Source organism: Canis aureus, chromosome 19, assembly GCF_053574225.1.
Source record: "Canis aureus isolate CA01 chromosome 19, VMU_Caureus_v.1.0, whole genome shotgun sequence".
Classification (NCBI taxonomy): Eukaryota; Metazoa; Chordata; class Mammalia; order Carnivora; family Canidae; genus Canis; species Canis aureus.
Genome location: NC_135629.1, coordinates 41,300,655 through 41,315,042, shown reverse-complemented (window position 1 = coordinate 41,315,042; position 14,388 = coordinate 41,300,655). Strand labels below are relative to the sequence as shown.

At 56.2% G+C, this 14,388-nt stretch overlaps 2 protein-coding genes across 5 annotated transcripts; one reads left to right on the top strand and one right to left on the bottom strand.

Moving 5' to 3' along the window:
* The first annotated feature begins 7 nt into the window (after nucleotides 1-7).
* On the top strand, nucleotides 8-9,368 carry WDR6 (WD repeat domain 6). Its single transcript, XM_077858993.1, has 7 exons — nucleotides 8-258; nucleotides 5,062-7,538; nucleotides 7,648-7,731; nucleotides 7,823-7,939; nucleotides 8,027-8,145; nucleotides 8,245-8,848; nucleotides 8,968-9,368. The coding sequence occupies exons 1-6, from the start codon at nucleotides 154-156 to the stop codon at nucleotides 8,700-8,702; spliced, it is 3,360 nt and encodes a 1,119-aa protein (XP_077715119.1). The 5' UTR covers nucleotides 8-153; the 3' UTR covers nucleotides 8,703-8,848; nucleotides 8,968-9,368.
* On the bottom strand, nucleotides 8,899-14,016 carry DALRD3 (DALR anticodon binding domain containing 3). 4 transcript variants are annotated; one of them, XM_077859003.1, is made up of 12 exons: nucleotides 11,766-14,016; nucleotides 11,397-11,692; nucleotides 11,019-11,275; nucleotides 10,858-10,937; nucleotides 10,642-10,770; nucleotides 10,197-10,267; nucleotides 10,024-10,085; nucleotides 9,851-9,933; nucleotides 9,593-9,736; nucleotides 9,392-9,505; nucleotides 9,220-9,288; nucleotides 8,899-9,132 (listed from the first exon to the last, which is right to left on the bottom strand). In XM_077859003.1, exons 1-12 carry the CDS (start codon nucleotides 12,240-12,242, stop codon nucleotides 9,013-9,015), a joined length of 1,902 nt encoding a protein of 633 aa, XP_077715129.1. In that variant the 5' UTR covers nucleotides 12,243-14,016; the 3' UTR covers nucleotides 8,899-9,012. The 4 variants fall into 4 exon arrangements, 3 of the variants coding, with proteins under 3 accessions (XP_077715129.1, XP_077715128.1, XP_077715130.1); XM_077859002.1 differs by having other exon boundaries at nucleotides 9,593-9,775; nucleotides 11,766-13,990; XR_013357942.1 differs by having other exon boundaries at nucleotides 8,986-9,132; nucleotides 9,392-9,462; nucleotides 9,593-9,775; nucleotides 11,766-14,009.
* Between the last annotated feature and the right edge of the window lie 372 nt (nucleotides 14,017-14,388).

Below are 14,388 nucleotides of genomic sequence, written 5' to 3'. Positions count from 1 at the left end.
TCGTGATTGGACACCGGCCGCGGGCGACCCTGGGCTCGGCTACCTGTTGCCAAGGCCGCTGCAGATCGGCTCGGCTGCGCGCGAGGAAGGTTCGTCTCGCGAGAGCCCAGATCCCTTCTTGGCAAAGGAAGGCGCCGCGGCTAGAGGATCGTCATGGACGCTCCCGAGGACTACGTTTGGCCGCGGGCAACCTCCGAGCTCATACTGCTCCCGGTCACGGGTCTGGAGTGCGTGGGGGATCGGCTGTTGGCGGGTGAGGTTTGGCTCGAGGCGCGCGCTAGCGGATAAGAACCCGGGCGCTCGCATGGGGCGGGACCATGAGAACAAAGGGATGCCCCTAAGGAGGAGGGCGGGCGGCCGGATGAAGCCCGACCGAGGTGGGCGGGAACCCAGGAGATGGGCTGGAGACCCGGCCGGAGGGGCCCCAAAGGAAAAAAAAAAAAAAAACCAACCCGATGTGGCTGTCGAGTTCCTTCACAATCTGCATCTGACATGGAAAGGGCGGTGGGGCCGCGGGAAAGCACGGGGAACCGCAGTGGCTTGGGAGGCGGGGAAGAGAGGGAGAACGGTGTGTGGCCCCTTCCGGGAGCGGAGCTGGTAGGTTGGAGGTGAGCCCCCTCAAGGTTGGGGAGTTGGGAGGGGAGGGTCTGTGGTGTGGCATCTGGGGAGGGTGGGGGTGGGCGGGGCCCGGTAGACGGGGCTCTGGCCTCCGAGGGGCGGGTGAGGCTTCTCCTTGGAAGGTGATTATGACGAGGATGGGTGGCGGGAAACCAGGAAACCAAGGATGAAACCTTTCCGATTGGGCCAGTGGCTGCGGAGGCAGACCCCGAGGCCTCTTCTGAGATAGTTGCATCCAGGGAATCCAATGTTGATGGCCTTTCGCGGCATCCAGGGAATCCAATGTTGATGGCCTTTCGCGGAAGGTCATGTCGAGAAGCATGGGCCATCTGAAGCAGCAGAACCCTGGAGAGCATCGAGGACCGAATGGAAGCCACTAGTTACTGATGGTGGTGCTGCTGGGTCTTTTAAGGTTCCTGAGGCAGGACATTGACTCTCAAGCCTTGAATGAGATTCCTATCCTATGGGGGGGGGGGGGGGGTTTAAGATGTTATTTACTTATTCAAGAGAGACACACAGAGGGAGAGGCAGAGACATAGGCAGAGGGAGAAACGGGCTCCATGCAGGGAGCCTGATGTGGGACTTGATCCCAGAACTCTGGGATCACGCCCTGAGCCAAAGGCAGACGCTCAACAGCTGAGCCACTCAGGCGTCCCCTGAGAGAATGGTTTTGTGCAAGAGGAGGGATCTGGTGTGGGAGCTCTGGGAGTCCAAGGTTCCTATCATGGGTTAGACTTCTAAGGCTCTTGCAGAAGGGGATAGGTAGGCAGAAACCCAAAGAATCACAGGAATGAGCTAAGAGAAGAGAAGAGGTGAGTTCTTGGTGAGGATAAGCCTGCTAAAGGCCTTGATGCTGATAATTTGTTACTTTGGGGAAGAGAGGGAGTTCCTGGGAGACTGAGCAGGAGTGGAGTCTGGGAGAAGAGGCTGGAGAAATGAGCAGAGGCCAGATTGTTTTATTTTATACCTAGATCTGACTTAATGGTGGGTCGTGGAGAGAGGCCCTTTGAAGGGTTTTAAGCAGGGAAATGATTTAGGAAATGCGGGTTAGAAAGCTCTTCAAGTGAATTCTGCTCCTGTGACTTCCAAAGTGATTTTTATATTTTTACAATTCTCAGATTCTACCTATGTGCACTTATAATCTCAATTTCCAGCCTTCTTTGTTTATAAGTTCTAGGCCCAAGTGCACAGGTGCTTTAAAATTGAAATACTCCTGCTGGGTACTCCAGCTGAGCAAGGGGAACAACAGCCACCCAGGTGCTCAAGCCCAAGCCACTCCCTCAGTCCTCAAGCCAGTCTGGTTGATTTTGACTACAAACTTGTGGCATCTGTCTGTTTCTCTACTTATTGCCATCATTCGAGGCTATGCAACTTTGGCTCCTGGACCCCATCAGCAGCATTCTCTTAGTCCATCCCCCAGCCCTTTGTTTCCTATTCCAACCACATGACCTAGAGTTCTTGCTCACCTCCATCAAACTTGCTGTTCCTTTCGTCCAGAAAGGTTCATCCATCTCCCCCGCATGCCTGCTCTTCCTCTGGTTACCACAGCTTATTTATTTCTCAGGGTGGCCTGCCCTGATACTCACCAAGTCTGCTTAGATGGCACTAGAGTTTCTCAGTCTCTGCACTGTTGATGTTTGGCCCAGGTCTTTTTTTTTTTTTTTTTTTTTTTTTAATTTAAAAAAGGAAACATGAAATTTAATTTAAAGGAAAAAAATAACAGAAATTGTCTGAGAAAACAACAGAGCAAATGAATTCCTGAACAAAGAGTTCTGCATCCTGGGGATCCCTGGGTGGCGCAGCGGTTTGGCGCCTGCCTTTGGCCCAGGGCGCGATCCTGGAGACCCGGGATCGAATCCCACATCGGGCTCCGGGTGCATGGAGCCTGCTTCTCCCTCTGCCTGTGTCTCTGCCTCTCTCTCTCTGTGTGACTATCATAAATAAATAAAGAAAAAAAAAAGTATTAAAAAAATAAAAAATGAAAAAACAAAGAGTTCTGCATCCTGGTGATCACATTTATTGAAAGAGTTGGGAAAAAAATTAAACACCCTTTAGCTTAAGAATTTTTGAGTTATCTGCAAATCAACTCATTTCAGGAGTGGAAGAATCCTTGGTCATTTCTTAATATCAAAATGAATGCAGGTTTCTCTTTTGATGTCTTCTACATTTAAAGAGGCAATCATACAAAATCTCCTGTATTCCATACACGATAAATTCTTTGTTTCAGCCAACTCTTAATGGAGGAGCAACTAGTACAACACAATCTCCCCAGACAAAAAGCATCGGAATATTCCGTTTTGTTGATTTATATATCTCTTCATATGTTTCTTCATCAATTTCTATAGTAGTCACAGTTTCTTCCACATATCCCAATATCATATTTATTTATTTATTTATTTATTTTTTAATTTTTATTTATTTATGATAGTCACAGAGAGAGAGAGAGAGGCAGAGACACAGGCAGAAGGAGAAGCAGGCTCCATGCACCGGGAGCCCGATGTGGGATTCGATCCTGGGTCTCCAGGATCGCGCCCTGGGCCAAAGGCAGGCGCCAAACCGCTGCGCCACCCAGGGATCCCCCAATATCATATTTAAATGCTGATCATAAGCATGTAATCTGCCTCGAAGCTCTCGGTCATTTCTCAGTTTCACATAAATTCGCTCATCCAGGCTGAGCCTGATGAGATCCAGGGGCTCTTCTACGGTGTTGGTAGTTTGTTGCTGGTCCATGTTGTCTGCCATCTTTCAAACCTTGCACCCTTTCCCCCAGGTCATTTTTTGGGTGAGGGGCTGTCTGTGATTCACAGGACGTTTCAAATCACAGACAGCAAGGCTTCTACTCCTAGATTCCAGTTAACATAACCCAGTTGTGACAACCAAAAATGTCTCCAGATACTGCTAAATGTCTTCTGGAGGGAAAAAATCACAGAAGTCGATTTCCCTCTTTTATGTTAAAGCAGCCTGTATAGTTCTTTCTTGGAATTTACCGAAGTTATGTAACAATGTAGTTTATTTGGGTGATACTGTTTATTTACTTATTTATTTTTTAATTAATTTATTTATTTATGATAGTCACAGAGAGAGAGAGAGAGGCAGAGACACAGACAGAGGGAGAAGCAGGCTCCATGCACCAGGAGCCCGATGTGGGACTCGATCCCGGGTCTCCAGGATCGTGCCCTGGGCCAAAGGCAGGCACCAAACCGCTGTGCCACCCAGGGATCCCGGGTGATACTGTTTAGCTTCTGCCTGATGATCAGGAGCCTTGGGTCTGTGTTTGTCTTACTCACTACCCAGCGTGTAGTTCCTTGTCTGGTGTATAATCGATGCTCAGTGAATGTCAAGTGTGGAAAGATGGAGATTGCAGGCTCAGAATGGCATGAGAGACTATTAGTGTCATCTCAGGTTAAGATCTCAGGTTAAAAGGTTGATATCCTAGGGATGCCTGGGTGGCTCAGCGGTTGAGCGTCTGCTCAGGGTGTAATCCCAGGGTCCTGGGATTGAGTCCCAGGTCAGGATCCCTGCATGGAGCCTGCTTCTCCCTCTGCCTGTGTCTCTGCCTCTCACTCTATGTCTCATGAATAAATAAATAAAATCTTACAAAAAATAAAGTAGTTTCAATTAAAAAAAAAAAAAAGAAGTTGATATCCTGGACCACAATCAGTGTGGTGAGGAGGATTTGCAAAATCTTTAGAAAATGAGCACAGGGGACTTGGAGACTGAGAACATGAGAAGATGTGGAAAGCTTACGGGGGAATAAGCCATGATCTTCCTGGTTTGAGGCTGGGGCTGGGGCTGGGGCTGGAGCTGAGTAGAGGCTGGTAACAGTCAATGGAGTGAGCAGTGGAGTGAAAAGCATTGAGTAAGAGGAGAGAAAAAAAAAAAAAAATCAACAAATTCACCAGGCAGCCAGAAGGCAGTTGAGGGTCATGGGAGCCTTGGCTACCGATGTGGGGGCCATCTCTCCTGGTTTTTCATGTCAGTGTTGAATATGCTCACATCTGAGCTGTATGGAAGAAGCTCTTGGAAATCCAGAGGGGTTCTGTTATGTCCCAAACATGGGAGGATCACCTTTGAGGACCCCCTCTTCCCTAGGGGAGGGAGGGTGGGAAGAGTGCATAGAGGCAGATGCCATTGCAGATTTGGGATGAAGACTGCGAGGGTTCCTGCTGGAAGCATGAGAAGTTAGGTGAGGTGAGGAAGAGGCTGTGTTTGAGGAAGCCAGGTTGAACCGAGGTGTCTGGAGTGACTGTAGGCACCTGAGAGTCCGCATTAAAAGTCCAGCTGAAGCTGAGGCCAAGGGTTTTCCAGGGTTCAAGCCAGCAGGATTGTGTGTTCTAGAGCATTCACAGGCTATATACCCGAATTTTCCCTGCCCCTGTCTCTTCATGGCTTATCAGAGTTGAGTGAGGTTCTGATGTGGCTCTCTGCTTCTGTCTAGGTGAGGGGCCAGATGTCCTGGTGTACAGCCTCGATTTTGGTGGCCATCTGCGGATGATGAAGCGTGTGCAGAACCTGCTTGGTCACTATCTTATCCATGGGTTCCGGGTGCGACCAGAACCAAATGGAGACGTTGACTCGGAAGCTATGGTGGCTGTGTTTGGGAGCAAGGGACTCCGAATTGTGAAAGTTAGCTGGGGACCTGGCCGCTTCCGGGAGCTCTGGCGCTCTGGGCTGTGGAACATGTCTGACTGGATCTGGGATGCACGTTGGCTTGAGGGCAACGTGGCCTTGGCCCTGGGCCATAACTCGGTAGTGCTATATGACCCTGTGGTAGGGTGCATGCTGCAGGAGGTACCCTGTACAGACAGGTGCACCCTCTCCTCAGCCTGTCTGATCGGGGACACCTGGAAGGAGTTGACCATAGTGGCAGGTGCAGTTTCGAATCAGCTCCTTGTCTGGTACCCAGCAGCCGCTTTAATAGACAATAAGCCTGTGGCCCCTGACCGACGAGTCAGTGGGCATGTGGGTGTCATCTTCAGCATGTCATACCTGGAAAGCAAGGGCTTGTTGGCCACAGCTTCAGAAGACCGAAGCGTCCGCATCTGGAAGGTGGGTGACCTGAGGGTGCCTGGAGGTCGGGTACAGAATATTGGGCACTGCTTTGGGCACAGCGCCCGTGTGTGGCAGGTCAAGCTCCTAGAGAATTACCTTATCAGTGCAGGAGAGGACTGTGTCTGCCTGGTATGGAGCCATGAAGGTGAGATCCTGCAGGCCTTTCGGGGCCACCAGGGTCGTGGGATTCGGGCTATAGCTGCCCATGAGAGGCAGGCCTGGGTGGTAACTGGGGGCGATGACTCAGGCATCCGGCTGTGGCACCTGGTAGGGCGTGGGTACCCGGGTTCAGGGGTCTCAGCTCTCTGCTTCAAGTCCCGTAGCAGACCAGGTACCCTCAAGGCTGTGACGCTGGCCGGCTCGTGGCGACTACTGGCAGTGACTGATACAGGGGCCCTGTATCTCTACGACCTTGAGGTCAAGTGCTGGGAGCAGCTGCTGGAGGACAAGCGCTTCCAGTCCTACTGCCTCCTGGAGGCAGCCCCTGGTCCTGAGGGTTTCGGACTTTGTGCCATGGCCAACGGGGAGGGTCGTGTCAAGGTTGTCCCCATCAACACTCCAACTGCAGCCGTGGACTTGACCCTCTTTCGTGGGAAAGTGCATAGTCTGAGCTGGGCCCTGCGTGGTTACGAGGAACTCCTGTTGCTGGCATCAGGCCCTGGTGGTGTGGTGGCTTGCCTGGAAATCACAGCCGCGCCCACTGGCAAAGCCATCTTTGTAAAGGAACGTTGCCGGTACCTGTTGCCTCCAAGCAAGCAGAGATGGCACACATGCAGTGCCTTCTTGCCCCCTGGTGACTTCCTGGTGTGTGGGGACCGCCGGGGCTCTGTGTTGCTATTTCCCTCCAGACCAGCTCTGCTCAAGGATCTTGGGGTTGGGGGCAAGGCCGGAGCTGTCACTGGAGCACTTGGAGCAGGTAGTGGCAGTGGTGGGGGTGAAACTGCCTTGACTGAGTGGGGCCCTGTGTCCACCCTCCCTTCTCTGCATGGGAAGCAGGGTGTGACGTCAGTCACCTGCCACGGTGGCTACGTGTATACTACAGGGCGCGATGGTGCCTACTACCAGCTCTTTGTGAGAGGCGGCCAACTGCAGCCAGTCCTAAGGCAGAAGTCCTGTCGAGGCATGAACTGGGTGGCTGGGCTTCGCATGGTGGCTGATGGGAGTATGGTCATCCTGGGTTTCCATGCCAATGAGTTTGTGGTGTGGAGTCCCCGGTCACATGAAAAGCTGCACATCGTCAACTGTGGTGGAGGGCACCGCTCCTGGGCCTTCTCTGATACTGAGGCAGCTATGGCCTTTGCTTACCTCAAAGATGGGGATGTCATGCTCTACCGGGCGCTGGGTGGCTGCACCCGGCCACATGTGATTCTCCGGGAGAGCCTGCATGGCCGTGAGATCACTTGTGTGAAGCGTGTGGGCACCATCACTCTGGGGCCTGAATATGAGGTGCCCAGCTTCATGCAGCCTGACCACCTGGAGCCTGGCAGCGAGGGGCCAGGTCTGACTGACATTGTGATCACGTGTAGTGAGGACACTACCGTCTGTGTCCTGGCGCTCCCCACAGCCACTGGCTCGGCCCATGCACTTACAGCTGTTTGTAACCATATCTCCTCCGTGCGTGCACTGGCTGTGTGGGGTATTGGTACCCCAGGTGGCCCTCAGGATCCTCGGCCAGGCCTGACTGCTCATGTGGTGTCTGCGGGGGGCCGGGCTGAGATGCACTGCTTCAGCATCATGGTCACCCCGGACCCCAGCACCCCAAGCCGCCTCGCCTGCCACGTCATGCATCTTTCATCCCACCGGCTAGATGAGTACTGGGACCGGCAGCGCAATCGGCACCGGATGGTCAAGGTGGACCCAGAGACCAGGTGACGTGTGTACTGCGAGGCAGGAGCATGGGGTGGTGTCCTGCAGGGCAAGCCCCTTGCAGCTGCTCCCAGGCTTCCCCTGACTGCTGTCCGGGTGTTTTCTCTGCAGGTACATGTCCCTAGCTGTTTGTGAGCTCGACCGGCCTGGTCTCGGCCCCCTTGTGGCTGCAGCCTGCAGTGATGGAGCAGTGAGGTGAGTGAGAGCAGAGGGCCCTGGGCGAAGACAAAAAGGTTGGAAGGTTGTCCAGAATGGGTTCTGAGCTGAGCCACCCTCCGCCCCCCAGGCTCTTCCTTTTGCAGGATTCAGGGCGGCGGCTGCAGCTCCTGGCCGAAACCTTCCACCACAAGCGGTGTGTCCTCAAGGTCCATTCCTTTACACATGAGGCACCCAACCAGCGGCGGTGAGAGGGGCTGCATGGTGGCTGGGCAGGGGCTCCCATTGTTTTCCATCTTCTTCACTGACCCAGCTGCCCTTCCCTGCTTCCCAGGAGGCTGTTCCTGTGCAGCGCAGCCACCGATGGCAGTTTGGCCTTCTGGGATCTCACTACCGTGCTGGACCATGGCTCTGGTGCCCTGGAGCCTCCGGCCGACCCCGGGCTTCCCTACCGTGAGTAGCTGGTGTGCAGCCAAGGCTGTCCCTCCTGCCTCCCACTTTGTTTTCAGCCATGGGGCAGGCTGGGCCCTGACAACCATCTTCTTCCTCCAGGCCTGGGTACCCCCTGCCTGACCGTCCAGGCTCATAGCTGTGGTGTCAACAGCCTACACACCCTGCCCACACGTGAGGGCCATCTTGTGGCTAGTGGCAGTGAGGACGGCTCCCTCCATGTCTTTGTGCTGGCCATGGAGGCGCCAGAGCTGGAAGAAGCCATGGGGGGTGATCTGGTACCCCAGTTGCATGTGCTAGAGGAATATTCCGTCCCCTGTGCACATGCTGCCCATGTGACAGGCCTTAAGATCCTAAGCCCAAGCCTCATGGTCTCAGCCTCCATTGACCAACGGCTGACCTTCTGGCGTTTGGGTCACGGTGAGCCCACCTTCATGAACAGTACTGTGTACCATGTCCCAGATGTGGCAGACATGGACTGCTGGCCTGTAAGCCCTGAGTTTGGCCACCGCTGTGCTCTTGGGGGCCAGGGGCTTGAGGTTTACAACTGGTATGATTAAGGTATCCCGCGGTGGCCGGCGTGCTGGGCATGGGACCTGCTCGCAGACAGAATGGAACAGGAGTGACCGTCTGTGCTCATGCCCAGTGTGCCTTGAGAGGAGGAGGCGGCAGCCGCGGGTTCCTGACTTCAGAGCAGGAGCTAGAGGTGAGTAAGGTGCTGTTCCGGCAGGCCAAAAATACACCCTGGGGCTGGGCTTTGTATGTAACAGAAACAATTTATTTTGGCTTCAGGTCTCTACTATAATCTTTATATCTTTTTTCCAGGTGAAGATTTTGTAAACATTCCTAGATATTGGGGTCTCTGTGGCCTTAGATGTGGCTCAGTGGAGGGAGACCCAGCATGGCTAGGCCAGTGTGGAGCACCTCACGCACAGCCCGCAGAAGCTGGAGACGGGCAAACATTTGACCAAACAGGTGTGGTCGAGGCTCCTGGAGGAGAGAAGGGGCCTGCTGGTCTCATTCTTTGCTTCCCTTGCCCCCCCTGCAATCTCCCACCCCCTCTTGTTGTGTACTTACCCCTAGGATGTGTACTCGGTTATAGTACGAGCTGAAATCCATGCTGAGCTGGACCAGGAACTTGCACATCTAGAGACAGAGACTGAGTCACTGGCCGGTCTCTTTGATCTCGTGCCCAGCCCAGAATAAAGCATCGAGTGTGCAGTGTCTGTCCCAGTCTTCTCTGGCTCACCGTCTCAGTGCGCGCAGTCACGTGAAGCCCTGAGGCTGCACATGCCAGGGCTGCTGTCTGGCCCAGCAGGTCTGGGAAAGGGAGCACGCCATTGAAGAGCAGCAGCCACTCGCCCTGGGGGTGGGGGTGGGGGGGAGAAGGGTGCTAGGAGGGGAGGTCCCAACCTCCTGCAGGTGCCTAGCTACCCAGGAGGACACTCACCTCATCCTGTAGCAGTGAGAAATCGAGACTGCTCACAGGTGGAAAAGTGGGGTACAGACCTTGTTCTGTGCTGTGCTTGTACCCCTCAAATAGCGTGGCAAGCCGGGCACAGTTGTACATGACGAAGGTGCCACTCCTGGTGCCCTTTGTGGAGATGCTGCTGTCGGCCAGGGCCAGGAGAAGCTGAGGAAGGGGGCATGAGTGCAGCCTTCACACCCAATTCCGCTAGCCCCGATCCCGCATGGCACCCAGGCTCACCTGACTCTGTGGAGCAGTGCTGAGCATCTCAAACTTGATAGTTGCCGCAGAGAGAATGCTGAAGACCTCTGTCCAGGCTGGGTCTGAGGGAATATAGTTGGTCAGCCTGGGCAGGCAGGGAAGCAAGTGACCTGCCCCTCCCGCAGGGCATAGCCAGGCTTTCCCAGGCGTACCTTGCACCAGGTCCCTGCCATGCTTCAGTGCGGATGCCTTGCACACCTGGGTGTGGCGGAGCCTGCATTTGGAGAAGGGTGAGTGGAGGGCTCAGAGGCACCTCCCGGGGCAGGGGGGTTGATGGTGAATCCCCCCACCTCAACTCAGTGACCTCCCTTCCAGCCTTACTCACTCGTAGTACTCAGGGGCAGTCAACTTGCTAGGCGTACCAGCGACTTTCACTGGGCCACAGACCAGGTGCTTCTGTCAGGAAGATACCAGGTGGTTAGCCCAGGAGGTGGTAGCTCCAGCAATAGATCCTCAAAGAACCTAAATCTGGTGCCTGGACTCCCCCAGCGCCCTTTGCCACCAGGCTTTGTGCCCCTCTCAGGCTCACTGCTCGGGACACAGTCCAGCTTCCCCAATCTATTACTGCTCGATGTTCTCTAGGATGCCTCCACACCCTGCCATCTCCCAGGACGCTACACCTGCTGCAAGTACCCATTCACCAAGCCTAACATCTCTCTTAAGGTCAAGTGTCACCTATGGACTCAGCTGATATGTCCCTTGGTGGGTTTTCAAGGGCCCTCAGGTTGGTGGGGATGGGGGTCGGGGGACCTCCACCATCACCAGCCTACCTGTGTGAGAGGAGCCCGATCATCCAGCTTCCACCAAAGCAAGTCCAACTTTTGTTGCTGGAACTCCTCCTCACAGCTCACCACGTGTATAACCATGCAGACGTCTGCACTGGCATGTGGGGCCACAGCCTACAGGGTAGGAGGATGGTCACTGCGTGGACACAGGACATGGCCTGCCAGAGGCCTACAGGTTGGGGGTGGGGGTCAGTTACTAACCAGGCCTGGAGGGCTGGCCTGAGGCCACTGGCTTACAGCCTCCTGCAGCTCGGCCAGCACAGACAGCTGATCCTCAGTCACTGCAAAGAACACAGGGGCATTCAGGCTAGCCAGGAAGACAGGGTACCATCTCTCTGGCCCTGCAAGGCTCCATTTCCTACCCAGACACTTGTCCAACTTGGGGTCATAGCCAGCTGCGCGGCCCCGTTCTTGCAACACTTCCTTCAGGGATACTGTGCCTAGGACGCCGGGGGCCAGGGCTCCGCCCTCCCGGGCCAGGCCAAGTTCTGCAAGCACCCGGCTCCTCAGGGCTTCGGTGGCGGCTCTCTCCGAGGCAGCGGGCCAGTCTACGCGCAGTTGCTGCAGGAAGGTCGGCATGTGCGGGTCCCGCACGGCAGGCACCAGGCGCACCCTCACCCTGCAAAGCGAGGGCGTTGGTCTCAGATCGGGCACCCGGCGCAGCTCCCCCTCCTTCCCACCGGCATTGGCTCTAAGGCCAGCTCACTACCCCGGCCTTTGTGGCCGCGCGACGCGCTCACCCATGAGCGCGCAGAGCTCGCGCCAAATGATCGGCCACGAGCACGGCGCGCAGCCGGCTCAAGCGGAGCGAGCCAGGGGCGCCGCGCAGCGCCGGGCAGTGCAGGAGGACGCGCGGCCCGGGCGCGGCGGGCACGGCGGGCACGGCATAGGCGGGCACAGCGCCGAGCACGCGCTCGAAGACGGCAGGCCGCTGCAGCTGGAGTGCCAGGCCCGCGGGCGTCGGCGCGCAGCGCATCACCGGGGCCACGCCGGGGCCCTGCAGGCCGGCCACCGCACGGATCACGCGCTCCGGCACCTGTGGAAGGAAGGGCGGTGAGCGGGCTGCGGCGCTGCCACTGGCTGCACATGCCCTCCCGGCTGGCGCCCACCTGTCCATCCCCGAAGCGCGCTTGCAACGCGGGCCGCGGTGCCAGGAAGTCTCGGGCGCGCAGGTGGCGGGCACGCGTCTCCTTGAACCACACTGGATCGCCAGGCCCCAGGGCCGTGTTGAGGGCCCCTAGTGTCTCTTCGACCCCCAGGCGCCCCGTCGCCATGGCGACCGGAAGGAGCCAGCGGAACCGGAAGCAGGGCGTCAGGAGGCCGAACTTCCGGGAGGGCCGACTGACCCGGGCGCGTATCCGGCGGCGGTCCCTGAGCTGACAGGTGCGCCAGAGGGAATTGTGGCGGCCGCTTCCGACCTTCGGCCCCAGCACTCCCTCCGCGTGGCCTGTCTGCCCTGCCTTGCCCCGGGTCCGGAATCTCGGGGTCCGCTGTAGGCCTAGAGTTCTGTCGTCGTCACCGGCATTAGTAACCAGGGAAAGGATCCTTGCTACCGGGCGGGGCCCGGACCGGACTGTTTCTCTCATCGAAATCTTAACCTATTTTTGATAACGTTTCATTCCCCAAATTTGACATTTGATCAAACGTCAGAAGTTCTAAATGATTTGTGAGTGGAATAGAGCAGCTAGTATTAAAGCCACTTTCACGACTTCCTAAAAAAAAAAAAAATCTTATTTTTGAAACAATTTGTGTTCTCCGGCTTCAGGTTATTTACAAGCATTTCCTCCTTGCGATCTGGGTCGTCTTTACTAAAGCAAAATGCGTGCTCTGGTAGAATTTCTTCTCTTGATTTTTGAGGAATTAGAACCATCACGATAGTTTCCAGAATTACCAGCTTTTAATTCTTTTCTTTTAACCTTTGTGTACATTAACAGAGATACTCTGGCTTAGGAAACGAGCCAATGTAGGCAAAATAAATGATGTGACCGTGAGAAGACCCAGTCTAAGGACTGCTCTCAGCTGGGAGCATCCCACTTCACTACAGAGAGAAAGCTCTTCCCTCTGTGTCACGAGGGCTCCGGAATTTCATTTCAGTGAAACTTAAATCCCCTTTTCCTCTATTTTCTTTCCCGGAGATTGAACCTGACACAGCACAGTGTGGGAAACCCTTAATTTCTGCTCTGGAGCAGTGAGAGTACCCAGAGCTCAGAAAGGAGGGAGTCTTAGGGGCAGGAAGTTTGGCAAGACCCCTTTCTGGGCCAGGGCTGCAAGGCCCTGCTGGGATCGCCGAAAGAGCACTGGGCGGACACGACATTCCCGATGGCTTCTTGGGTGCCCACTCAACGGGAGTGATCGTGTCATTCCAAAGCTCTTTCCTTTCCGCAGGCCCATGACCCTGGGAGAGCTGCTAACAGGGCTGAGGGCTGGAGGCCAAGCTGGAGACTTCAGCTGCTCTTGGTACACGAAGACGGTTGGGGTGGGTTTTCCCCAGGAAATGAAAGGCTATCTATAGCGAGTTGTGGGCTGGGGTGGCCCTGTGGGACTCACCGCCATTGCCGCCCTGACTGAAGGCCCTGCGACCGCCCTCCCTTGTCAATGCTACTCCAAGTTCCAGAGATGATCACAACCCAGGCTCTCCGACATCTACGCCCACCACTTCCAGCCTGAGGGAGCCCCTGAGACGGGCGGAGACCAGGACGACCCAAATAAAATAGGTCTGGGAGTCAGGAGCTGGCCCACCCCATCTAGGCCAGGACGCTGCTCTGGCAGGAGAGCAGGGAACGAAATCCAAGCGCAGCTGGAATGCTCTGGAGACAACAGCTGCTTTTGGGATTCCGTTGCCCGCTGTCCAGCCGTGGGCGGGGGGAGGGAGGGGGCGATAGGTATGCCCCAGCGGGGGTGGTGGTGGTCCCTTGCCCTGGGGCCAGATCAGGACCCCCGATTCCCAGTACCAGAAGACAGACCTAGGAGTGAGGGTAAAACCGAGTGTAGTGGGAACGAGGCGCTCACCTGGGCCCCCAAACACTAGGAAGATTGGTGGGAGCCTCCCCTGGGACCGGTCCCGATCCGGATTAGACCCGCAGGGTAGGATTACGCCTGCTGGTCCCATGAAGCCAGGCCACCCACCGTGCAGTGACGGTGGCAGGGAGGGCTTCGGGATCGACCAAAAGAGAAACTTGCCTGTGGGGCCGGAGAGGAAGTAAACCCGCGCACCCGCCTCGGTGACACCCCGCACCCGGGGCCCTTTGTCCCGTGACTCTGCCAGCGCCCGGACCGCCAGGGGCCCAGTAGCGGCGACGCGACCCACGGGCTCCATTGCGACCGTCTTCCGCTTTGCCGAACCTCCCTCCGCCCACCCCCCAGCCCCGTGGGTAGCAGACGCGTCAACGTTCCCTTGAGGCCACGACACGGTGGGGGCGCGGAGATGCCTGAAACCCGCGCGGGCGCCAGCGACTCCCGCGCCAGTAGGCCCTCTGATTCGGCTCAAGACGGGGGGCGGGGAATTCTCGGCCGCGAGCAGAGTGAGCGACGACAGGGAGATGCTCCAGCCGCTGTCTAGTTCAGTATCTGGTCCTGTCGGCCCGGTCGATCCCACCCGAAAAGCCACAAACTCCCTACTACTGCGTTCCCTTCCGCTGGCCGCGGCCGCAGACTCGGAGCCATTTTAAGGCGAAACCAATCAGCCACGCCCCCTCGCGCTGCCGAGAAGCCAATCCACGCGCAGCCACGCCC

Excerpts from the sequence above, each read along its gene's own strand:
- WDR6 (XM_077858993.1), top strand. The coding sequence starts at position 154 with ATGGACGCTCCCGAGGACTACGTTTGGCCGCGGGCAACCTCCGAGCTC. Across the intron at positions 7,539-7,647 it reads AAGGTGGACCCAGAGACCAG|GTACATGTCCCTAGCTGTTT; the intron begins GTGACGTGTGTA and ends TTTTCTCTGCAG. Across the intron at positions 7,732-7,822 it reads TGCAGTGATGGAGCAGTGAG|GCTCTTCCTTTTGCAGGATT; the intron begins GTGAGTGAGAGC and ends TCCGCCCCCCAG.
- DALRD3 (XM_077859002.1), bottom strand. The coding sequence starts at position 12,242 with ATGAGAGAAACAGTCCGGTCCGGGCCCCGCCCGGTAGCAAGGATCCTT. Across the intron at positions 9,289-9,391 it reads TGACTGCGCGCACTGAGACG|ATGTGCAAGTTCCTGGTCCA; the intron begins GTGAGCCAGAGA and ends CTCTGTCTCTAG. Across the intron at positions 9,133-9,219 it reads ACCGAGTACACATCCTAGGG|GAGCCTCGACCACACCTGTT; the intron begins GTAAGTACACAA and ends TCTCTCCTCCAG.